Here is a 25,114-nt window from a genome sequence, read left to right as displayed (position 1 = left end):
AAAACTATAAAATTTGCATCAATTAAAGAACATCACAAATTTTGGAAAATTTTGATTTTACAAAGTGAACTATTAAAATGGGATAGAAAAAGTAATAATTTAAATTTAATAAAATCTCATGACATAAGTTCTTATAAAATGTGATGAAATTATGATCATAAAAGATTTGAAATTAAAATAATTTATCGCTAATTTTTCATGACCGATAAAATTTGAAGTAAAATTTTTACAAATTTTTAACTAAAAAATCACAATTTTATTAAAAAAATATTAAAAAATTTAATATAGCATAACTTCGGCCTAGATTTGTCGCTCTTGATTCAAGGGAAAAAAGGCCCCAAATATTATTTTTTTTGATTCAAATGACCCTGGATATCAATTTACAAAAAAATGACCCAAATATCACTCCAAAATGAAGTTTCGGTTGAAGTTTTGTTATTAATAAAAGTGTAATTTTGTGTTTCGTTTTCAACTTTTTTTAAAAAAAAGAATTTAAAATACAACTTCAATTCATGTTTACGGGGCAAAACGTCATATTAACTCATTTTGGATTTGCGTTTTGGTTTTTTTTTTGCATCCTGAGAAAAACTCGGTTAGAAACTGCGTTTTTATAAGAAACTAAGTTTGAAAACCCGTTTTTATATCCATAAACTAAAGATGAGACCGTGTTTTTTACCAAAACAATTTCTGAAATTGCGTTTTCATCCAAAACATAGTTTGAAACCATGTTTTTAAATAAAAACACAAAATGAAACTGCGTTTTTCTTTTATTAAAAAAATTATTTTAGAAAACCTTAACACGAAACTGCGTTTTTCGTTTATTTTGAAAACATAACCCGAATCTTTATTTTTAAGTAACATTTGGTGCCAACAATTTAAAAAATGATATTGATGGTCATTTGACCCCAAATAGCTGCGGTAAGTTTGTAAAACTTTAAATATGTTGACTGAATAGTCTAGCGTTGAAAATAATGGGAGATGCCGGCCATATTATGACGTGGGCTTTAAATTCACCAACCGGCCCAACTACCATTTCTGATTATTGTTAGGTGCAAGCTGCGGTGGATATCGTCCCATCCCCTCCCCCTCCTGGGAAAATATTATAATAATCTGCAAAGGTATCTTTTTAACTTTTTTTATAGAGGGTAAGTTTGAAAACATCTCCCCTTTATTTATTTTTTCGGACGAAGCCACAGATGATAATTACACTCCAATTGTTTTACTTTAATATTAGAATACAAATTAGTAACTCTTTTTTGTTACAATTTTTTTATTATATGCCCATAAACATGTAATAAGCGCGGAAATTGAATACATTTTGATTGATTCAATTTTTATAATAATGATGAATCTGCCTTCACAAAAATTCTCCCAATCAAAATAGCCTAAAATTCTAATTTTCCGCGCTTATACTTTAGAAAGGCACATAATTACCTTGGTTCACGTGGTTTGCAGGCTATTGCGTGAGCCCGTAGGGTTTACCCAGTGCGCACCCGAAAGGTAGCGGCTGCGGGTTACCTACGATAAAAAAAAAAAAAAAAAAAAGGCACATAATAAAAAAATTATTTTTTTATCGGAGGTAATCCGCAGCCGCTACCCTTCGTGTGAGTACTGGGTAAATTCTAACCATTTTTTTATCGGAGGTAACCCGCAACCGCTAATTTTCGTGTGAGTACTCGGTAAATTCTACGACTTTACGTAATAGCCTGTGAAACACGTAAATCAAGGTAAATTATATTTAAGCGACAAGCCATGTCTCAAGAAGTATAATCATAAATTTTCCTCTCATAAGATTCGAACGTGTGACCAAAAAGATAGTTATCCCTCTTTAATTAGCTGAGTCAATCCTAGCTGTTTAAAAAAAAACCGTTTTTGTTATCATATGGTCAATATAATATTTTTTGTATATTTTGTCCAAAAATTACATACAAGATATTCCGGGCTTAATCTGCTAGAAGGTGTGACCTTATTTTGGTTACAATGAAGTTAGAAGCAAAGAGGTTTGGGCCCAAGGAAACAAAGAGGAAAAACGAGGGTACGAAGATGGGCCACAATTTAATTCATTGCTTAATAACAAGAGTCTTGATTACATGAAATACTTTCTTAATCACAAAATGTTTATTACGTTTTATTTATTTTTTAATTTTAAGAATGGTTAAACATTGTTTAAAAATTAAGCAACTATACAAAACGAATTGTAAAAATTCCTATAATGTATTTTAACATTTTTTTGAATGATACAATTTTCAATTTTTTTTAATTACGGAAAGTTGTAAACATATGCAACCTTTCATAATATTTTTACATTTAGTTTATGTATTATAAATTTATAACAGATAATACTAATTTATGATGATGTAACAACAATCAACATAAAAGTATGAAGATTTTCATTAAATTGAATATAATACAGGGACAAACCCCCAACCGTCGATATAAGCAGGTGATAAAACAAATAACATACTAAAATCAATTAGATGATTTGTTTCCTGATCGTTTAACACATAGAATTTAAAAATTCTTGAAGCTAAAAACGAAATCAAAGACATCTCAGGCGATCCAAATTGCACCAGCATCTCTGAAGATAGCAACATCGCAATTGACCATATCACGTAAAAACTATGATTAGCCCAATGTTCAGAAACAACAATCGCATAAAATGAGATAGGAGAAGCGACACTCCAACTATCTACATGCCGGACACCAGCTATAAACATGCCGAAGGCACCCCAGCTATCTACATGCCGGATACCAGCTATAGACATGCCGAAATTGTAAACCCATAAAAGATGAACAATCTTTGGTTGTGAAAGGTGAGCTCTTGCAATAATCATCACCGTCCCAGATTCGATACAGGTTTTGCAGATCAACAAAAATATCAGCAACTTCGTCCTCAACAGATCCAATACCAGATTAAACCAATCATGACTAAGCAAAAATATAACAAACACTCTAAAAGGAGAGACAGATACACACTCCAAGAGGAGAGACACACAAATACCTAAAAGAATTGGGTTTTATTGAAAGGAAATCAGCGAGAATAAAAAAAATGAAGGGATTGGGACTTTCCACTGGAGAAAACCAGTAGAAACCCCTCGATTTACTTGAAAATTGACAAATCCTAGAAGAGGGGAGAGAGGAGGGAGGCGGCTCAAAAAGATAGTACTAGTAAATGATTTATCTACGACGGTACTTAAAGTAATTTTATCTAGGTTTATATATCTAGTAATACTAGAGTCACAAAAAATTTACAAAATATTGTTGCAAAATGATGTGTCATAGCTTACATGACATTATAAAATAATTTTATTGATGCGAGATCCATTTTTTATTAATCAATAAAAATTTGACAAATGACATTTTATAACTTTTTTAGAAATTAATTTGGTAACATTTCCAGGCCTGTTTGCATGCATTTCATGATTTCAATGAACAAATTTGTGGCCATGATTAGTACACATTTTCGCAGCATAATGAACTTCAAGAGTCCCAAATAGAGATGCACAAAAAATCTGGACCCGAAAATCTGACCCGTCCCGATTCGGTCAAAACCCGGTCAAGCCCAGCCCAGTCAAAGCCCGGTCCGGTCCCGACCCGAGCTTCGGGCCTCGACAGACCTTATATTTTTAGGCAAAGCCCGGCCCGACCCGGTTAAAAGCCCGGGCTTCGGCCCAGCCCGGGCCGATAAAAAGCCCGAAAAAGTCCGGTTATAATCTGATTATTCTAATATCTTTTCTTATATATCTATAAATTCACATTTATTATAAATATAAATAATACTTTAAACACATATATATTAACATATTTGTGATTAATAATATTATTTATATACTTCGTTACCTAAATAATGAAAGAATATATAACAAGTACACTATATATATTTAGATATCATTGTTATCATAACAATGATAAAATATATTATTCTTTAAACATGTTTATTTTTTGCCGAAATTAAATATTTTCAACGAAGTAATGTTTTCGTAAAATATTTCATGTAAACTAATACATTTTAATGATGATCTAATTGCTAACATATGTATTCTTCGGAATCTTTAATAATACTCGATCCGATTTAAAATAGAAAAAACCCGGCCCAATCCGATCCGGCCCGAAAAAAAAGTCCGGTTAGGCCTCGAGGGCCCAAACGGGCTCTGACATTTTTGAAAAACCCGGGCCAGTCAAAATCAAAGCCCAAAAAGCCCGACCCGGTCAAAGCCTGGGCTTTAAAAAGCCCGGGCTTTTTAAGCCCGGTCCGGTGGGCCTTTTGTGCATCTCTAGTCCCAAATAGGACCAAATGCAGTAATGCCCGAGGCCTTGCAAGCATCTAAAACATAATCTTTCCTTCCTTCAGGATTGCTAGTAACAATCACAACTTCAGCTCCCCATTTCTTAGCAGCATCAACACTCATTTGAGACACATTAGGCCTTCCCTTTTCTTCAGGATTGCTAGTATCATGAACAATTACCTTTTCTTTAGCACTGACCATTTTTTGAATTTCTTTGCCAAAGTTTTGCTCAATCCCTTTAGCCACCCAAACATCAGCCGAGCATGGTTGTAACAAGAAGGAAAGGAAAACTCAAATACTCTATCATACATGTTTACTAGATAAGGCAGCTCTGCAAAGTGAACCTGCCGAACCCATAAATGTTTTGGAGGTTTTGATACAAGTGTTTTTGTAGATTCGCCAACTGCACCGGCAAGCATCATATGCTCCTGTTTATTATCAGAAACGATGCAATTCGGATAATGGTGAACGACTGATTCTTCCTAATCAATGAAGCATGACTAGATGGTGCAGAGTCCCCTTACAGGGCCGGGACACGTCTCACAGTTATCCATGGGAGGAATGTTAGAATTGTAATAGAAAGAGTTAGCAAGAACTCTTGTTGTCTCATCAGTTTAGAATGATCCTTGTATGATTTTCTTTCAGGATCATATGTGAAATGCTGCTAAGCAAGACAAGCACAAAAGTCCAAGGATTGCTGAAGCAACCCCGATAATCTCAGGTGAAGCGTTGTCTCCATCTTTGAGAGTTAAGACTAAAGCATATATAAGCCATGCAACTAAAGACACTCCACAACCACTATGCATGCTTCCAAGAGATTGCAAAAGAGATGTTATGGCCAATTATAAGTGAAGAGGCATCCAAGACCAGCCAAAGATATTTACAGCCATCCAAAAGAGCATTCGTAAGAATGCCTCACTTCGACATAATGTCAAAGCAAGAATATTTCCTATGGCAAATACAGCAGCATGGTTTCTTGCATATGAAAAATTCTCAGTTGCACCAAGAACCAAACCAATTATATTGAGTGACTTTCTGTGGTTCACATTTTACACAAGGTGGTGACTGCGGAAGTGCATGATTATGACTCTGGCCTTCTTCCATGCCAACTAGTACATTAATGTCATCATAGACATCATCGTATTCCTCGACATCTACGTCATAAAAATGGCTACTAGCTTGGCTAGGAGACCGCAGATTCATGCTCAATGTGGGTGCAATTTTATAACTGCTTCCACATCGAAGCGAAAATCGTGAACTATGAGGTTGAGGTTCTTCAAGAATAGGTGAATGTCCTATGGCAAATGAATTCTGCTGAGACTTCATTTCAAATGCTACACCTTAAAAACTCGAAAATTTAGCAAGTTCTTCTTGATTTGCCATGGAATTGATACGTTCTTGTACTTAAGTCGTTTTTCTCTGGTAGATTAATGCATTTTAGTTTGCCTTTTTTTATAATGTAGTTATGTAATCAGCCCCTGCTTAACAGTAGCAATGTCATAATCACCTGCTAATTAATTCTCGTTTGGCACATACTAGTAATCCAATATGTCAAATATTGTCAGTGTCATATATTGTCAGTGTCATATATTATCAATTCTCAAAGTACAATCCAAATTCTTCATTGACTTTGAATCAAGGGGCATAAATTTAAAAAGGAATAAATTATAACAAGATCATTTAGAAAACTATCCAAACTTTGTCATGAAAATTGACAGATAACATTTTATTTTCATGAGACAATAGCAGAACTTGCTAAAATCTGTGAATGTGAGACACCTGGGGCGGCTTGCTTAGTTCTGTGTCAAAGCGGATAAACGGTGAGCAATATCAAAAGATTTTATAGACTGAGATTGAGAGTTAGAACAATTATTAGATAATGTCAATAACAATGAAGTATTAGAGATTAATCACTTAATCAGGCGGCTTTTTTTAAAATATTTCAAAGTCGGATGTTTTACATAGTCCTTGCTTGGCAATGTCATGAGCTAAGTTCTTAGGATTCAATTGTTCTGTTAGGCGCGGATGAAGAACATCAAATATGATGTCCAAACAGGCCTTCTCAGCAGCAAATCAACATGTATCCAATATCTTTGCAGCAGCCAAGTATTAATCTACCTGCAGAACTTTACTCAAACCAAATTCCATGATCACTCTTCTAGAATGTTCAACAGCACGTATATACAGCCGTCTCTCAATAACACTTTCTGATTTTCTTTGTTTAATGAAGTAAATTTAAACGGAGATTTTGACATTAGACATCTCACAATTAAGAAGTGAGCAGCTATACCCTGGCTTTTACAGTTTCGACATTACAGTTGTATGTAGTGGCTCCTCGGAGAACATAATATGTGTAAGTGTGTCTAATACCGATATCTATACTCTACACTGTGAATAAAATTTACGCCTACACCAACAGGGTTTACAGTTACTCTTAATCTATATAAACAAAAGGACCCTGTTGATAAAGCATAAAGTTTTCTGCATTTAGAAATTAAAATCTAAGTTCCCTTTTGGAGGCAACATTATTGTTTAGGGGATACCACTGCAATTAGCCAAAGGCCACATAAGGTGGTGGATCAAGAGGCCCCATATCCAAAATTCATGTATTTTCAGCTTCACATAATTTCATAGGCAAGGCTTTTGTCTTAGCTACAATATTCCAATTAGCAACTATGACAGTTCATGGCACAGCATGTTTGATTGTTTACAACGCCTGTCGGTAGGATAACTGGCAATGAAGGTCCTGCGATGGTATCTTAGAGGGTCTGCTTGCTGCTCATGAAGCAATCAAGACTAACATTTTGATCCTCATATTTTGGTTTGTAGCCCACTGGGGATGAATTTCAAAATGGCACAAAGAGACCTTTGCTGCTCTTATCTTGTATCATTCTCCACTTTTAATAATGTTGGGATATGTTATTATGCGTATTCATATTATTTCATTCCAGGGTAGAAGGTAGAAATCAGAAAAGAGGGGATATTTAAACTGTCTGGTGATTATGTTGATGCTAGAGTTTTGTGCACCGGATACGACATTTTTCTATTTTCGATGATAAAATAGTAAAGAGTGAACATCACACCTATGGAATTCCACTTATCAGCCCCTTTTGTGCATCTACTGATCAACACTTTCAGCACTCAGCAGCCACAGAGCTTGCTAAAACCTGCCAGTGAACTGAGTGTTAGATTTGAGTGGGCCACCTAAAAATATTAATAATATTCTAAGAGCAGCCCTTCAGAACAGCTTAAGCTTAAAGGTGATGGTATTTTTATTCATTCTTAATCCTAATAAAGCAAACTTAAAAATAGGGGCCGTGTTTTTTAACAGGAGAACCAACAAATATCCTGAGTATCAAAGTTTCACAGACATCACTTGCTTCACTGCCATTCCCACTATAGAATGTCGGGGAAGTGTTTTAATCCTCACTCCTAGGCTATGCTTCTTGAAATATATATGCATGATGAGTGATGACACATGTAACACACGCGTCCCCTCTCCCCTCCCCCCTTCCCCGCGAGAGACTTCATTATTGCATGCTGTACTATTCCGACTTCTAATTTCAGCTTGAGTACCTGCTATGATACTTAAATTGGGCAAGCCTATGGACACTCTGACACCTCGGATTCTTAATGTTAAACCCTTCCAACCTAATCCTAGTAACATCGAATTTACACACATGCATCACCATAAACAATGGTTTAGTATAAGTTAGGTCGCAGAAGCAGAAAACCAGGGATTATGAAGTGAGTTCATATTAAATATTTGGGTTACTAGTTTTGTTAGGGCATAGTGTATACTTTAGAAGAAACAGAGGCTCAACAATAACTTTTAGTGCATCATTTCGTAAAAGGTGTAAGACCAATATATAATGCCATCACACAGAAGTGGCCCTTCAACCCTTCATCCACCAATTCAGCCATCCAAAAATATATAAAATCTTCTTTACACACAGCATCCAACCACTTAACATAAGAGTCGATGTTAGAAAGTAAAAATGTGCAGCATATATATCCTCAGTTAAAATACCTCGAATGATCCAGTTTGCGAAACTGCCAACCCTTGTCAAAATGCAGGTCTTGCAAGGAGTAGTAGTAATAAATTTGGCCTAAACTAATGAGAAAATGTTTATAATTCCAAGCCAAATAATTGTTGTAAGCTCTATCTTGAATTCAAGACTTCAATAGTAAGTAACACATTTACCTTTTCCTTGCTCTGGGTGGTCATCGACAAGGTCCGTTAATCAGGCCATGATACAAAGTAAAAGTAAATCCTGATGTTAATGCATCCAGTGCTCGAGAAGAACCTGAGCCACAATTAGCACAATGATTAGTGTACGACGAATACAATCAAAACCTGCTAATATGACCAATGATTCTATCCATAGCTTTTTCAAAAATTTTGTTGAAGTGTGAATATCTTATGATACAGAGACATTATAAACAATAAAAAAATGTATCACAAAAGTTGGAGAAGAAGACATGGATGATTGTCGAGCAATACAAGAATTTTAACGAATATTATAATTGACACTGCTGAAAAAAATTTCTGCCAAACATTTTTAAGAAAGTGTTTCCATTTCCAGAATCTTTATTTTACAAGCATTTTATAAACTGAAAAAGAAAACACTACTTTCACCTGTGGCCTTCCCCTATATAAACAGCAATTTGCAAACAACTAAACTACACCAACACATATTTCACAAACACACCTACATTGGGAGGAAAAGAGAGTGCAATGGCAGCAAATTTCGATTCATGCAACCATGCAGATGAAGATTATATTGATATGGCAGTGAGCTCAAATAGCAGTGTTTTCTGCCATGCCATGAGCTCTCCTCCGCATTCCAGGGAATTTGAATTCCAGATGTTCCCCAGCTTTTCAGAAAGCGACACAACTACTTCTCCAGCTGATGAACTCTTCTACAAAGGGAAGCTTCTTCCACTTCACCTCCCACCGCGTTTACAGATGGTTGAAAAATTGCTGCAGAATGCCAACTCCTATGATAAATATGCCTACTCCTATGATAAATATGCAGATTCTTTTGATGAGTTTTTTAGCACTCCATTAGAAAATACCACCCCTGCAAGCACCACCCCCTTTGAATCCTGTAATATCTCACCATACGAATCTTGTCAGGTTAGTCAAGAACTAATGCCTGATGAGTATTTATACGAGTATTCTACTGAAGCAAGTGATTTCATTGCTGATCACCAGAAAAAGTCATGGACAAGAAAACTTAAGTTAATCAAGCAGTCGTCCCTTGGTTCAAGGATGAAGGCTTCCCATACTTATCTGAAATCTTTGTTTAATAAGTCTGGATGTTCAAATGAGTGTTCTGCAGCAGCTTCAATAGGAGAACGAGCAATTCCTATGGCAAAAGAATGTGCAAACAATTATAGAAAAGTCGAAAGAGAAGCACTTGGAAAAATACATACAAGCAAATACAAAATGTCAACCAAGAGGAGCATTAAGAATGGACAAAATCCTGAGAATGGTATTGGTCATCATAGAAGATCATTCACTTGTGCTATCAAGCGGCTTTCAACAACTACGTCTTCATCTTTTTCATCTTCAGTTGGCTCTTTGTCGTCGTCAAGTTCAAGTACTTCAAATGGGTTTCCAGAATCACAATCATTCAAGCTAAATGGCAGTACATATTCAGATATTGAAAATTCAATACAGAGTGCAATTGCTCATTGCAAGAGTTCTCAGCAGCTGTTTCATTCGAGAAAAGATTTAAGTGATATGGAATCATATACGTTCCCCTCTTCTAGGATTACGTATGAGGACAGAGAGAGATATGAACTTTGCCAGGTCTAACTATTGGAGAATGATTATAAATGATCCATAGATATTTAATTTCATCATGCTCATTTTCCATTCTATGTTCATACTTTTGTGCAAGTCCATTCAGACCATTCCTATTATTCATTACAAGTATTGACATTGTCAGGGTTTTTGGTGTTATAAATCAGAAAATATACTAAGGGTCGGAACGAGGAATAATATAACTTTTTAAGAAGATATTATCAGTTATCACAAGATTTTCATAGAGACCAAAAAACTGGGAATCAAGTTCTAATTTAGAAAGAAAAATATTATTTTCATTAGTATATATTTCGTTACAACTGAAATATGCCACCCGTTTCCATGTTTTATCAGAGGTCTCATGAGGGGGATAACTGCAAGTAGTAATTATTAATAAATCTCAAAAAAATATGAAACAGAAAGAAAGTATTGAGGTTTAGAGGAGAATTAACCTTGGGAATGACGAGTACGGAAGAGAGAAGAAGGTGAGGTAGAATTAATCAGGTCGTAGACAATTTTGTCAATAGTTATTTCAGCTTCAGTAATCAATCCGTACATAAATCTCTCCACACGATTCTTCACATGTTTTCTAACCATCTTTCCCTAAACCGGTGCTTCAATTATTTTTATGCGCACTTCTTGTACAAGTGGAGATTTCTTACGCAGCACAAAACCCGATCAAGAGCCACCTGCCGTTAGGCCCTTACTTTCATCTCACCGATCTTACACCTTCGATGGGTGGAATGAACAACAGAGATTAGAAGGCATTACTTATCTAACGCTACAAACTGATACCAAATTCTGATATTCTGTTTACCCACTTTAATACATCGAGAGCATATACATGGCACATTTGAACCTCCAGATGTTTAACTAGCATGCAACAAATGGCCACCAGTACTACTAAACATCCAAAATATAGTGCCAGATGCAGATACTTGAAAAACATGCTAATTGCTAATATGAACACTGGATATGATATGTTCATCTATAAAAAAAGTTTGCAAATCATTTTAATAATGTACCTTCCATGATTGTTTACAATGTTACAAGCAAACTTTAGTAGTAAGGTTAGTAGCTAGACTCTTAAAGTGCATACATCCGGTGAACTTCTGAATCAGAAAAATCAGAATGATGCCATGAGTTGGAGCCGCTTCTTGCATGCTTCTCCCTCTTCCTCATTGATCGGACTCTCTTTGACTTCACAACGTAGTAAGTCATGGTGCCAAGAACTCCGGCCATTATTATTCCTCCCACGACTGTTACTAGAATTGCTGCCCACTCGTATTTGCGACCAACGACAATGTAAGAGGATGCCATGAATGCCACAGAAGTGCACACAGAAGCCAGCCACATCAGCTTGTTAATTACTTCTACTACCCTCCGTTCTGCTTTCGTTTCACCTCTAACCAGTGTAATTTGAATGACCACAACAGCCAATGACGTGAAAAGAGCAATGGCATTAAAGATGAAGAAGATTTTAAAAGAAGCCCTGCTCACCACTACAGCCATCCCCTGATCGTTATCTCCACCAGGTACAGTAAATATAGCTGCAAATGCAACTGTAGCAAAAAGCACAGCCACCACAGTCACCGAGTTGGTTGCGTTATTAATCCCTTCCCGGTGAAGCTTCCTGAGCTCTTTAGCAATCCCATGAACATTCTTGTTTGTTCTCTTAGTTTGCTCGAGCTGTGTGTGAACATCTTTCTTTATTTGAGTTACAGTATTCCTTAACTCATCCCTTGGTTGGTTCAACTCGTTAGCTCTAACAGCACCACGGCGAATGAGGCATGCCCTTATATCTGAGGATTCTTCAGAGAGTGGAAGCCCTTCAGCTATGTCAAGTGCCGTTTTGTGGTCTCTGGTTGGCGCATTAACATTAATATCAGGGAGGCATAACAACTCGTTTACTATCTGCACCAAACAAGAAATAATGTTACTAAATGTTGGATTTTGTAGTTATACTTTTTATGAATGAACTTCAAAAAATGTACAAAAATACTAATTAGTAGATGGAAGAATTGTAGTGTGCTACTAGTGACTTGCTATAGTAAATAAATGACGAGAACAATCTTGAAACTATTACTTCTTTTCCGGGTGATGCTGATGAAAAGAGGTTATAAATTGAGCCTAGAACCTTTTGGCTTTCCATAAGGTTCAAAATAAGTAAACTCGTATTCACAATTGTTTTTATGGTAGTCATCTTCGAATTAGATGGTGAACTAAGAAGACCGAATGATAGTGTGTGTACAATTATCGGCCGAATACGTCATGTACTCATGATACTATCCCGGCTATTACCTTTCCTATCCTTCTTTTCTCAAACAAGATCATACATCACTGATATGTGTGGTTTTAATGCTATATGAAAAGTTACAACTGTTGCAACACATATCAATAATGAAAATTTAGCTTTAACATTGAATACCTCAGCTCGTTTTTTCCTGGTAGCCACATGCAAGGCTGTGTTACCAAACTTGTCCGGAAGCATTACAATAGCGGCATCAGCTTCAAGAAGTAGCTTCACCGCCTCACAACTATGACCTTTGACAGCCATATGCAACGCAGTCTGTCCTTTTTTATCTGTTCTTCTAGCCAACTGAGGGTCTTTATCTAATAATGACTTTACAATGTCCACATGTCCCCCTCTTGCTGCTAAATGCAATGCATTTTTCCCATTCGATCTGGCAATCTCTAACAAATTACAGTCTTTTGACAGTAGTTCATTTACTACGGATGTATGTCCTCTGGAAGCTGCAGATATAAGAGGAGTTGCATGTTGTGGGCCTATCGTTTTGCTCAGCTCTGGGTCGTGGTCTAGGAGCACTTGGACAATAGCTGCAACAATACTTTGATTATGAGATATACAATTGGTTGGTAAATACAAGTGGACGACGTCAGCAAAGATCCTTTCCGATACAACAAGAATTAGCACATTAATTAATCACTTATCTGCTGCAATATTAATTATCAAGTGTTCATTTCAGATTGTAATGTGTGCAGACAACATAGACAATGCTGTGATTGAGACTATATATGAACAGGTTTAACATACAAAAAAACTATCCCACTCGATTGTAGTCTATGATTCTCAATTATCACCAAGTATGACAACAACGACATCAACGCAGTTTGTTATATAAATAACAAACTAGTTTCGTGGAAGGAAAGCACTTCAGATCCTCAACCTTGATATTCGACATGGACATGGATTAATCTAAACACCTAAACAAGTTATAAACTTAGAGCCTTGTACAGGAACTCAAGAGTAATCACACAAAGGACATTAGACATTAAATAAATTTTGAAAAGATAAAGAACCTTACCATGATGTCCTTGACTAGCAGCCACATGCAAAGGATCTAAATTTGATTTATTCTTCTTCGTCAATGACTCCTTATTCGAGTACTTCAATAACTCCTTAACAACATCAAGATGTCCCTTATCAGCTGCCGTAAAAATTGCAGTTTCTCCTAATTCATTCACCTCAGTCACAATCGATGTCCTAATTTCCGCCACCTCAGTCTCTAAATCCTCACCACTATAAGTCCCAGCCATTTGGTTCACAATATCACCAAGAATGTGCTTGACAGCAATAAGATCCCCACGCTGCGCAGCCAAATGCAACTCAGTATCATTATGCCTGCCTGTCACTTGCTTCACATACTTCTTCCTCCCCTGATCAATTCTCTTGCCAGAATTTGACAGTACAAGTGCTGGTGTTGTTAACGACGAAGGTGAAGATGACTGAGACAGCTCAAAATTAGGATTTCGAGCAATAGTTGGACTCATTACACCTTTCTCCAAGTCTCTATCACCTACTGTGCAATAATCAAGAACTCAAACAAAATTAATAATAGAGTTCAAATCAAAGTTCCCATTTGCAATAAAACCAATCATTATAAACAAATTTCATACAGAGAATATTCGTTTTTAAGACATCATATTAGCTGTACTTATATATTAAATCTTTGATCTTTTTAACAGGTACCAATGTGTGTTTGATTAGATTAAATTGAAGGTATAAAATGGGTATCTGAATTAGCTAAAAGAAATGAACTTTAAGTGATCACATATGAAATAAGGGTGCTTATAAACACATTTTACTAATCTTACTAATCACTAATGTGGTGTGTGTGTGAGGGAGAGAGAGAGAGAGAGAGAGAGAGAGAGAGAGAGAGAGATGATATGGGCAAAAGATACAAACTTTAAGTAAATAGATACAAAAAAGAAAAAGAAAAGAAAACAAACATGAAACATACTTGCATCAGTGGCAGAGGAGGACATTTTTGAGTAAAGAAACACCAGATGAGAGGAAACTGTGTTGTTTGAGTGATTTAATAGTGGAGTAGAAGAAGTATATGAGTTTGTGTTTTAAGGGTAATGTGAAGGTGAAAGTGAAGAAGAGAGTTGTTATAATAATGGAGAGGATCAGTCAGTGGAACAAGGAAGATAGAGACAGAAACAGAGGAAAGTGCAGAGGAAGGTTCAAGTAGGCCTTTTGTTTTAGGATTTTGGAGGTTTTTACATTTTAAAAGATGTATATTAATGTCTTTTTTCAATTTATACTCCTATCTATGCGCATGTTACACGATCTTGTTTATCACCTTCGTTTTTCATCATATTAAGAAAGCAGCATTAACGATTTTGAATTCAAATTTTAAAGTGGGATTTATTTGAAAAAATATAAATGAATAGAGTTGAAGTCTGTTTAAAAAATTTAAAAGATAATATGTTTTGTTTGAGTAAGGTTATGTAAATGTAGTTCATTCCATTTCTTCGGTGGTAAAAAAAATGATTTATCTACAAAAATTCGTATATTTATCTTATTTATTTGTATTTATTAATATGTTAATACATAATTCACTGATGCTAGATAGACAGTGAAGCACTTTTTCTAAAATTTAAGATTGTGAATTACTAAATTTAATTTCGATTTGATATATATCCCGGGGATTGTTTCAGTATTTTAATATAAACAAATGATTACTATTCCGATTCATTTGATTCTTTAGCTGATTTTATAATCAGAATTAACCCTCCGACAATGCCATTTAGATTTATGATTGATTTCAATTAATCAATTATTTAGATGCTTATTTCATAATTACTTGTTAGAATTGAGTTGCCTTTTTATAACGTGGCTTGTTTCAGCATTCCATAATCATGAACCAAAGGCAGTACTTATACTTTAATTTGTTTGGATTGACTCGCTTTTGTGGTACAGGGCCACAGGCTTTCTTAGGATTTACTCCAAAGTGGTCTTCTATTTTATATTTCAGAGTCATCATAAACGAAACTTACTTCGATATGTGGACAAAGACAAAGATTTGTGTACTACGAAGAGTTAAAGCAAATACAATGCAATTCCTATCCATTGCTTAACAAATCTACTATGCATATGGCGTTGTGCTCCTTTTTGATCCCAATTGTTTCTGATTTCTGCAACGAGCAAACTATTTGATCATTCCCCTACTATTTTGATGAGCTAAGTTATTTGACTCAAGTTGCAAACAAAGTCACATACAAGAAAAACCCTTGAGAGAAAGAACATAGATTGTGCACCATATAGATGAGTGAAGTATGAGGACTCCGGTACTAGTCTTGCCAGATCAGCTAGTAATAAATTTCAAAACTACTTCGGAAACTAATATTCGCGACTTGAAGACAGTGTAGCTCAACCAAGACCCCAAAACATTTCTTAAAAACCTTTCCTAAGCCACTCAGCTATCTGCCTCTGCCATGTAGCACGAAAAGGAATGGACAGTCTGGCACAGTTTTTGACTCATGCCATAGGCAGAATATTTATTCTATTTGTATAAGAGGATAATTAAGTTGTGCCAAGGTATGATTAAACCCACACCATAAACAAATTAAAAACAAGCCAATGAACCCAAACAAAAAAGTAAAAACAGGTCAAGCCAACACCTGGAAGTGGAGCAACAGGATAGACATAATTCATTCATATAACTAACATAGTCTAAAATTATAGAACTTAATGGGTCAACTGATGTAAAGTAACAACAATACACTTAAATTAGGATCCACCAACATAGTAATGGTAAACAGTTCACTGAACTCAAAACTGGAATTGAGATTAATAGACACAATATCAAAATCTCGTCCCTTGCAGAATCTAGCCTACACCTTAATTGCATACTTTCTCATTGGGAAGTACTTCTCTTTCTTCTTTTCACGCTCTGTCTTCAATGATGCCTATGCAAATACAACAATGTTATTTCCAACTTCATAAAATTTTTAAAAGCCCAGGAATTAATAGTCACATATACAACACTAATGATATCCATCAAAGCTATCCAACAAACAAAGAATAGAAGAAGGTCAAGGTGTTTCTTTCAGATAGGGATTTCTAATATTTTGTCACTCTACAAATAAAAGGGTTGGGGTAGGATTGTTTCTTAATATTTTGTCACTATACAAATAAAAGGGTTGGGTTAAAATTGTTTCTTATTATTTTAGCAACTTCTGAATGTAAAAACCATCAACAATCTTACTTCAAAAGCTATGAAGCATTCTAGGTAAATTCATCCGAGCATGTATCTACTATCTTCTGTAACAATGCAAGGCAGTTCTTTCCACAAACTCGGTGAGTAGGAGAATTTCGTTCAAAACAAAAAAAAATATAATCTACCAGTAAAATATACTCCCTCCGTCCCTTTCAATTGTTTACATTTTTGAGAGAGTGTCCGACACGCATTTTAAGGTGGATATAAAGTATAGTTCTGTAATTTTTTTTTACAATTTTGTTTTTCTGAATAAAAATTAAAACATTCAACTTTTATTCGGAAAAAGAAAATTGTAAAAATAAGTTACATAACTACACTTTTTATGCACCTTAAAATGCGTGTCGGACACCTCCTCAAAAATATAAACAATTGGAAGGGACTGAGGGAGTATTAGACATAAAATCAATTATATAATAAGCACAAATAATGTGGAGAGTAAACAATACCTGGTGCTTGGTAAGACGCCTACGAATGGCTCTAGTTTTCTTGGGACGCAAATCCAGAGGCATGAGCTTCTTGTTCTTGTACACTTCCCTAAGAGCAGCTTTTTGTTTCTGTTGCATAACAGTCAACACCTGCGCAATTGATGTCCTCACCACCTTACTGCATCACAGATGAACCAAATTACAGGCCGCATACACATATATCCACATTTCGTAATAACTCATAAGCAAAATTTCTATAAATTCCATCCTAGGCCCCTAAATTCCTGGAACTTGGTGTCTAGCCCCTTAACTACGTAAAAAATGGTTCCTAATATATTTTTATGCCTCAGAACTGAGAAGATTCCACATTTTGACAAGATACACATTTAGTTGTGATCCATCATACAACATGTCGTATAATCATGCTTAATTAAAATCATTCTTAAAGCAGCACCTACAAAAAAATCAAACTTTATCTCAAAAATAAAGGTGTCGTCACCTATACAAAGCATACTAAAATAGTTACCCACTATGATACAAATCCGGTCTTCTCTTAAAAATATCGATAACACGAGCAATTAAAGCATATTCATCCCAGTAGACACAGACATGTGAACTAATAGAATCAAAATATAAAAACGAATCACAAAGATCTAATAAGTTCAAAAAAATATATTAATGCAGTACAACTGCAAAACATTGAAGAGAACAACTGAAAATAGATTAACATTTCTGAACTCTTGTTATCTATTTTCATTTGAACTATCCATTAATTCATTTAAGAATATTATTTTGCTTCTTGTTCCGAACATATACCTAATATCAATCAAAACTGCATCCTTAAGGCACAAAACTACTATCATCAATTAGTGCCAATGCCAAAAGTAACAAATATATCACAAATTCACAAAAGTTCTTTGTATACGCATTTCCATTATATAACATCTCCGAGTAACATCCTACAATAAGATGCATAAAACATACAACAATAAAATGCAATCCGACATAAATTGAGAGGATATAACTACGAGTCATGAGCTAATTCAAACAAATATTAAGTCACACGTTCACATAATACACAACCAACAAAACACAAATACATAGACAATGTGATACTAATACTACACATCAACAATCGACGTATATACAGCTACAAACATATAATCACTACAACATTCTTAAATTAAACAAACAATCACAAATAACAACACAAACTTATCAACGACGAAAAGTATGCGAAAGCGAAAAAAACAGAAACTAACATCTTAGAGAGCTTATTAGGAGCACCACCAGTGACCTTAGCGACACGGAGAAGAGAGAGCTCAGCTTTCAGATCCTTAAGCTGTGCTAACAAATCAGGCTTCGATTTTGTCCTCAGCTCATGAACCTTGATTCTCGCTGTTACATTTTCACCCCCAAATTAAAATCAAATCATTTAAACTTTTTTTTACAATTCGTATTGAAACATAAATTATTGAATTAATTATTATGATGAATGAATGATATATTGAAATTGGATAGTATAAGAATTGAGATTTAGATTGAGATTTTTTACCCATTGCTGCTGAGACTGTACGGTTGTGCTGTGAGGCTTCAAACCCTAGTATAAAATGATGGCGACGATATTGTTTAGGGTTTTATAATATTGGTTTTTATTTTTATATTGGGGTGATGTTTTTCATGGGCTTGGCCTTGCTATTATGGGTTGGGCTGTGAGTTCGGCGACCGGTAAATTCAACTTATGTGGGCTCTCAGCCCAATTTAGTTGGCTGTTTGGCAATAAAAATCATCACTTTACTGTTCCCCGTTACGGGGAAATCTGAACGCTGGACGCCTTATCTAGTACACCTCTAAATATAGTTTTATTTTGTCCTCACTTTACTGTTAACAGCTATAAATATCATATCTCACTTTTTTTTTATTCGTCTATTAAAGTTGTCGTCAAGTTAAAATACTAAGTAGCGTTTGGTAAGGGGTATTCAACAAAGGGAAAAAAAAATAATTGACCCCATTCGATTTGATGGTGTTTGTTTGACAAAAAAACTCATTCCCTTTTAACTTTTTTAGTTTTAGGTTCACCCAATACTCCTCCAAACTGATTCCCCTAGCATGTATTTGTTTTTCCTTTCTCTATTTTTTTTCATTTTTAATTATAATTTAAATCTTACACCATAAAAAATATATTAATATGTAAAATATATTTTTTAATTAAAAAAATTATTTCTTTATTTTTTATATATTATAAATAATATTAATATAATTTATATGTTAATTTATTATAAAAATTTAAAATGTTATCAAATAATAAACTATAATAATTTAATTTAAATGTAAACAAATTATTTTGTTATAATTATAAATATTTTCAGCTCTTTTAAAATTACATAATTAAATATAAATATAAACATACAAATTTTCATTCTGTTTCCTGATCCGAACCAAACAGGTAAACCAATTCAGGGTCATTCTTTTTCTTTCTCTTTATTTTCCTTTCTTTATTTTCCTTTCTGAATTCCATTCTGTTTCCCCAATTCGAACCAAACGCCCCCTAATTTTTCAAATTGTTTAAACTTATATTAGCGATTTCTTTGCTCCCCGGACGAAAACATCATTTTATTTTATTTTTGTGCTACTAAAGCATCAATTACTTAGTTTATCATTAGTTTATTAAGTAAACTAGTTTACCGAGTCGCGTTTCGTAGCGGTCTTCTAAAATAATTTTTCGTATTTTTTTGTTTTCTTATCCAATCTTGATCATTTAAAAATTATGAATAATAAATTAAAAAGTTTGGAAAATTATTTTCGCTTTAAACATTTTATTCCAATGAGTCGCTCTCTCATTATTCACAAATTATCATAAAATTTTATTATGTATTAGTCAATAATTAATCTAATATTTTTTCTATTTAATAATATAAAAACTTTAGAAAATTACAAAAAATAGATTGAAACAATTTGAGAGCCGTCACCTCACCGCCCTCGTCTTCTCCTTTACATAAGTATAGATAATAATATAATGGTATAATGATTTTAAAAAATATTGATAAAAATTATTTGTAAATACTTACCTTTGTAGTATTTTCTAGGCTAAAACTTAAAAGGAAAAATATAAGGAAAATGTAATATAGTAAGTTGATATTAGAAGAAAGAGGAGAAATGATATTTAAAAAAAATATCAAGACGATAAGTTGATTTAAATATAAAAGAAAAACTTTAAAAGAATATTATGATGGTAAGTTGATTTCAAAAATATTAATTAAAGTTTTTGTATAAACTTTAGGAGAATATTACGAACAGTGATAGTATATTTAGAAAAAGATAAGTTAACTGTAATTTTTGACATAGAAAAATAAAATATAGTAACTTGTTTTAAGGAGCAAGAGAAGAATTGTTATTTAAAAGGAAATTTAGGAGAATATCAATATGGTAAGTTGATTTAAATGGAAAGTAAAAGTTTTAGGAAAATATTATGATATTAAGTTAATTTCAAAAATCTTAATTAAAGATTATGCAGAAATTTTGGGAGAATATTACGAACGGTGATAGTATATTTAGGAGAATATAAGGTAATTATAATTTTTGATATTTATATACTCAAAATATTGAGAAAATTAGAAATATAGAATGATACGATCTGAGATACGCCACATAAACGGCTCTGTCTTCTCCTTTATATAAGTATATTGATGATTGATATATACAGGAATTGGTATTGGTCGTGGTCGGTAAAAATATGTTGTAGTGGTTAATCGTATAATTAGTGATTAATTGGAATAGTAATTGGATATATTCAAAAAATATAATAAATTCTAATTTATCAAATTTAATAATATAAGTTTAAAATGAATATTGAGGAATTTATCAAATTATTTTATTTCATTTTTTTTAACTTTCATTTTTATGTATTAAAATTTTTCCATTAAAATAATTTGTTAAAATTTTAATTTCTTAACTTATAAGTTATGATTACTAAACATAACACCAATTTATAAGTAACTTATACATAAAATTATTTAAATACATAAATAACACACAATTTTTGACTTTAAGTTATAAGTTATATTTTTTAAGAAACTTCAAACGTCTCTGTGTAAACTCAGTCTTGTGTTTAGCGGTTCTTTAGTCCTTCGGTTTCCTGCCAAAAGAATATTGGGTGTTTTCAAAATGGTGATTTTTTTATATAAAAAAATGGCCCTCTTTAAAGTAATAGACTTTGTGTTGTGGAATAAAAACTAGAGTGTGTTAGTAATTAATACTAGGATTTTTGAACTTCGAGTTTTAATGGTTGCTCTCGCGTTCAGGACTATCGGTTCTTGCAAGATGCCTACATATCTCTGTGTGGTAAAGAATCAAGCCAAAAAACGTAGTTATAGGTTGAGGGGTAGAGCCCTTTATATAGAGGTGTGTCTAGGGTTAGACTTGTGTTGGGAGACTTGTTAGACATGTCTCCAACTTAGATGGTAATTAGGAGACCAAGTCTAGTTGGCTAGGGGCAGAACCTTCTCTCCCCTGCTGGTCAAGGGTGGTTGTCCCAATTTTTTTTTGCAGAACCTCCTATCCGGACTCAATCCCTTCATGTATTCTTCTAGGATTTTTTTGTTCTTGATCATCCATGAAATTAATCTCATGGTGGTCCTAGAGTCCCTTCTGGTTCTTCTATCCTTGTTTAAGTGAACGTTCTGTACTCGTTCTACTGAACATTCTGTACTCTATTGAACTTGTTATACAGGATGTCCTGTATTCCATTGGACTTTTTTACAAGATGTTCTGTACTCCAACGAACTTGTTCTCTTAGACGTTTTACTCTTCACGAAATTTTTTTCGCTGAGAGTTATCCTTTCCAATAAATTTTCAAGAGATTTCACATGAGGTCTCCGGAACAACTCTAAAAGATCACAAGGCCATCCTACAGAGGCTCCTGGTCGACCAAAATGGCTCCATTTGTAGCCTGTTCGCCCAGGCCTGCTCTTGGTAGGCCTGATGACTTGTGTTTAGCCTCAACCAGGCTTTTCTCGTAGGATTGATATAATAAGCGGTGTCTTGCATCGCTATTTTCGTTTATTATGTCCTTCCTTCTAATTTTTCGATCATTTTCCTCCGCCATTTTCCGGTGTTATTTCGAGAGGTACCTGCTAACGCGAACCAGGAAAAGTTATGACCTGCTATAGCAGGTAGCTTTTTTCCTATTAAAGAAGATGAGAAGTGTTCATTTTCATTCACACCTTCATTTCTCAACTTCTCAAATTCTCTCAAGCCTATCACAAGCTCCCAACTTTTCTCAAGCCCTTCAAAGATGTCTCAAGGTCAATGTCCTAGAAAATCTTATCTTTCCATGAAGGAGGCTATGCACAAGAGGGCTATAATTCGCTCTCTACAAGGTATAGTTTTTATTTCCCTTTCTCTATTAATCATTGTTCTAATAGTCTAAAGAGCATGCTGGACGAAAGGGCGGATGAGTACCCGAGTACTGTCCATTTTGATGCTTTCAACTACAGTAGCATGCTTCGTGAAAAGAATATTGAAGAGATTCGGTCGAGTTACCCTTGGCCCGAATGTTTAGAGGTTCGCAAGGCTAAGCCTAGTGAGAGATCTTGCAATCTCAGTCCCCAGAGATTATTTGTGTACAAGGAAGCCCTGAAGTTGGGACTAAGGTTTCCACTACACCCCTTCATCTTGAGGCTCCTGGACAAGCTCAAGATCCATCCGTGTCAGCTTTACCCTAACGAGTGGGCTTTTATCATTCTCTTCATAATGAGGTGCAATGACTTGGGCATCCAATTGAGCGTAACAATGTTCCAAAGCATCTTTAAGATGAAAACTTCTCCTCTGAACAGGCCGGGCTGGGTCGTGATACAATATAAACCTCATGTTCCTCACATAGTAAACACGAGTTCTCTTCATGACTCAATCCACAACTGGAATAAGAAGTTTGTAGTCTTGGAATGAAGAGACGGAGACTGGGGTCGTACTTCAGATGTGACTTCAGCAGTCTCATTGACAGTTCTCACTACATCCCCCACCTTTCGTATGCCGAGCTTCTTACCCGCGACCTTTTTATTGATGATGAGTGGAGAACCCTCTATTGGCAGTTCGTCACAGATTTAAGCTTGTCGAGGCTGACATTAGCATCCTCTCTAGAGAGGGTATTTAGTTTTGTTGTGAATATGTTGTGTACCTGATGATCACTTAAACAAAACATCTAAGTAGATTTTACTTAGTGAAATAATGTAGCACTCGACGGATAAGAATTATAGTCTCGACGGATAACCCATTATAGTCCCGACGGATGATTAACTTATTATCCATCGAGTGAGTAGCTTATGTAATAATAAGTTTGTAGCACAGTTATGTATGCACCTTTGTATAGAATCTGTAGTAGCATATAAGTCATGTTGACTTTAACTAGATATGCAGAATAGGTTGATTAATTGTACATAAGTAATGTCTTGTAATTCTGTATAAGTGAAATGAAGTCAAGTGCCAAAATAGCTACCGACGGATGATTAACAAATCCATCGAAGGATGATCAAATGACTATCAACGGATGTTTAATATAGCAGTCGACGGATGATCAATTAAGTCATCGATGGATGATCTGAAAGTCGACGGATGATCATATCAAGAATTCAAACATCAGTTGAACAGTGAAAGCTGACACACAGCCGTCGAATTGTATACAAACACATTGTGGAAGCCCATTAACTGGGTAATAGAGGACGAAAAGTAGCAAAGATTAAAACTGTTAGATTTTATATTTGTTCAGTCTTTTTGACTTTGTAATCTTGGTATTATATAAACCAAGAGAGTAGCAAATAGAAAAATTAACTGAGATAACTGAGAGAAACTCAAAAACAGAGAAATCTTTATAAGCATAATCTTTAGCATTTCCTGTATTCTCAGTAGTTCTATTTTGTAAGCAGCTGTGAGCATTTCTGCACACAGAGTCCTCTCGATATATTATATATATCTCTGGTGGAATTATTTAAATCCACCAGAAAGTTTTTAAAGACTCTTGTTTTTAATTACTTGTGTTTTGATTCATTTAAGTTTATATTTCGCATTGTGCTAATCAAAACAAATATATCAATAATCGAGTTGAACATTTTTATTTCAAGAAAAAGGTTCAAGAATTTCATTCAACCCCCATTCTGTAATTCTTGCTACATTGTTAAGGGACTAACAATTGGTATCAGAGCAAGCTCTTAATCTACAAAGAGTTTAAAGATCAAAATAATTCAGCAAGATGAACAAGAAAGATGTTGGAGTCAAGATTCCTTTTCTTGATAAAGATAATTACCATCATTGGAAGGTAAATGTAACGCCCCCAAATTCGGGATCAGAGGATTTGGTCGTCACTATAAAACCTCAATCCAAAATAACCTGTTTAATCAATAAATAAATGCCAGCGGAAGATATTTAGCACAAATGACCCCAAACTAATCCAAGATCTTTTAAGGTTACAGTTCTAGAAACAAGATATCCAAATTCCATAATAAATTTTTCTCTTTCTTTTAAAACTCTTTTCAATAAATTCCAACTCAAAACTAAACCCACTAGTATAACTTCGAAATGAAGTATACTAGGCCCAAATAAAATACAAAACTATAATATAATATAATATAATATAATATAATATAAACAACTTTACACAAAAGAACTTACACTAATTCGCAAACCCTGGACCAACCACCTTCCAAGAGCTTCTTCTTGCTTCCTCGAATTACGCGACTAAACAGCAAGCTAATCCTCACTGGATGTTAAATTTAAAAACAGGCAAGTATGAGCGAAAGAAATGCTCAGCAAGATCATTATGACATATATGGGGTCGTTTTGATATAAAACCTACATCTGCATTAGAGCAGAACATTTAAAATCATAGTTGCTGAATCATAAAATTTTAGTTGAGGAACCCCATAATTAATTCCTTAATTGTATTCAAAACCAATTTGATATTTTTGAGCGAGATGCTTCAGCAATACTTTGAATCTTGACGAGAATAAAATTCGTAAAACAGTGTTTACGGAAATATCGTAAACCACAATAACATGAGACAATGATTATGGA

The 25,114-nt window shown here is 34.4% G+C and overlaps 3 protein-coding genes and 1 pseudogene across 4 annotated transcripts; 1 reads left to right on the top strand and 3 right to left on the bottom strand.

Annotated features, from left to right (window-relative positions):
* Positions 1-4,274: 4,274 nt before the first annotated feature.
* Positions 4,275-5,612, bottom strand: LOC141692090 (adenylate-forming reductase 03009-like; annotated as a pseudogene).
* Positions 5,613-8,985: 3,373 nt separating this feature from the next.
* On the top strand, positions 8,986-10,157 carry LOC141707736 (putative membrane-associated kinase regulator 4). The gene has a single exon (XM_074511078.1). The coding sequence runs from the start codon at positions 9,025-9,027 to the stop codon at positions 10,108-10,110; it is 1,086 nt and encodes a 361-aa protein (XP_074367179.1). The 5' UTR covers positions 8,986-9,024; the 3' UTR covers positions 10,111-10,157.
* A 932-nt stretch (positions 10,158-11,089) lies between these two features.
* On the bottom strand, positions 11,090-14,600 carry LOC141707735 (ankyrin repeat-containing protein ITN1-like). Of its 2 annotated transcripts, none has more exons than XM_074511076.1 (4): positions 14,361-14,600; positions 13,425-13,919; positions 12,527-12,936; positions 11,090-12,012 (listed from the first exon to the last, which is right to left on the bottom strand). In XM_074511076.1, the coding sequence occupies exons 1-4, from the start codon at positions 14,383-14,385 to the stop codon at positions 11,185-11,187; spliced, it is 1,758 nt and encodes a 585-aa protein (XP_074367177.1). In that variant the 5' UTR covers positions 14,386-14,600; the 3' UTR covers positions 11,090-11,184. The 2 variants fall into 2 exon arrangements, with proteins under 2 accessions (XP_074367177.1, XP_074367178.1); XM_074511077.1 differs by having other exon boundaries at positions 13,425-13,916.
* Positions 14,601-16,033: 1,433 nt separating this feature from the next.
* LOC141707734 (large ribosomal subunit protein uL29z-like) lies at positions 16,034-18,750 on the bottom strand. Its single transcript, XM_074511075.1, has 4 exons — positions 18,606-18,750; positions 18,313-18,448; positions 17,072-17,228; positions 16,034-16,314 (listed from the first exon to the last, which is right to left on the bottom strand). The coding sequence occupies exons 1-4, from the start codon at positions 18,607-18,609 to the stop codon at positions 16,240-16,242; spliced, it is 372 nt and encodes a 123-aa protein (XP_074367176.1). The 5' UTR covers positions 18,610-18,750; the 3' UTR covers positions 16,034-16,239.
* Positions 18,751-25,114: the final 6,364 nt, after the last annotated feature.

The sequence above is a fragment of the Apium graveolens genome, chromosome 2 (genome assembly GCF_009905375.1).
Source record: "Apium graveolens cultivar Ventura chromosome 2, ASM990537v1, whole genome shotgun sequence".
Classification (NCBI taxonomy): domain Eukaryota; kingdom Viridiplantae; phylum Streptophyta; class Magnoliopsida; order Apiales; family Apiaceae; genus Apium; species Apium graveolens.
Note: the sequence above shows the minus strand (reverse complement) of the source record. Positions and strands in the feature narration are given on the sequence as shown.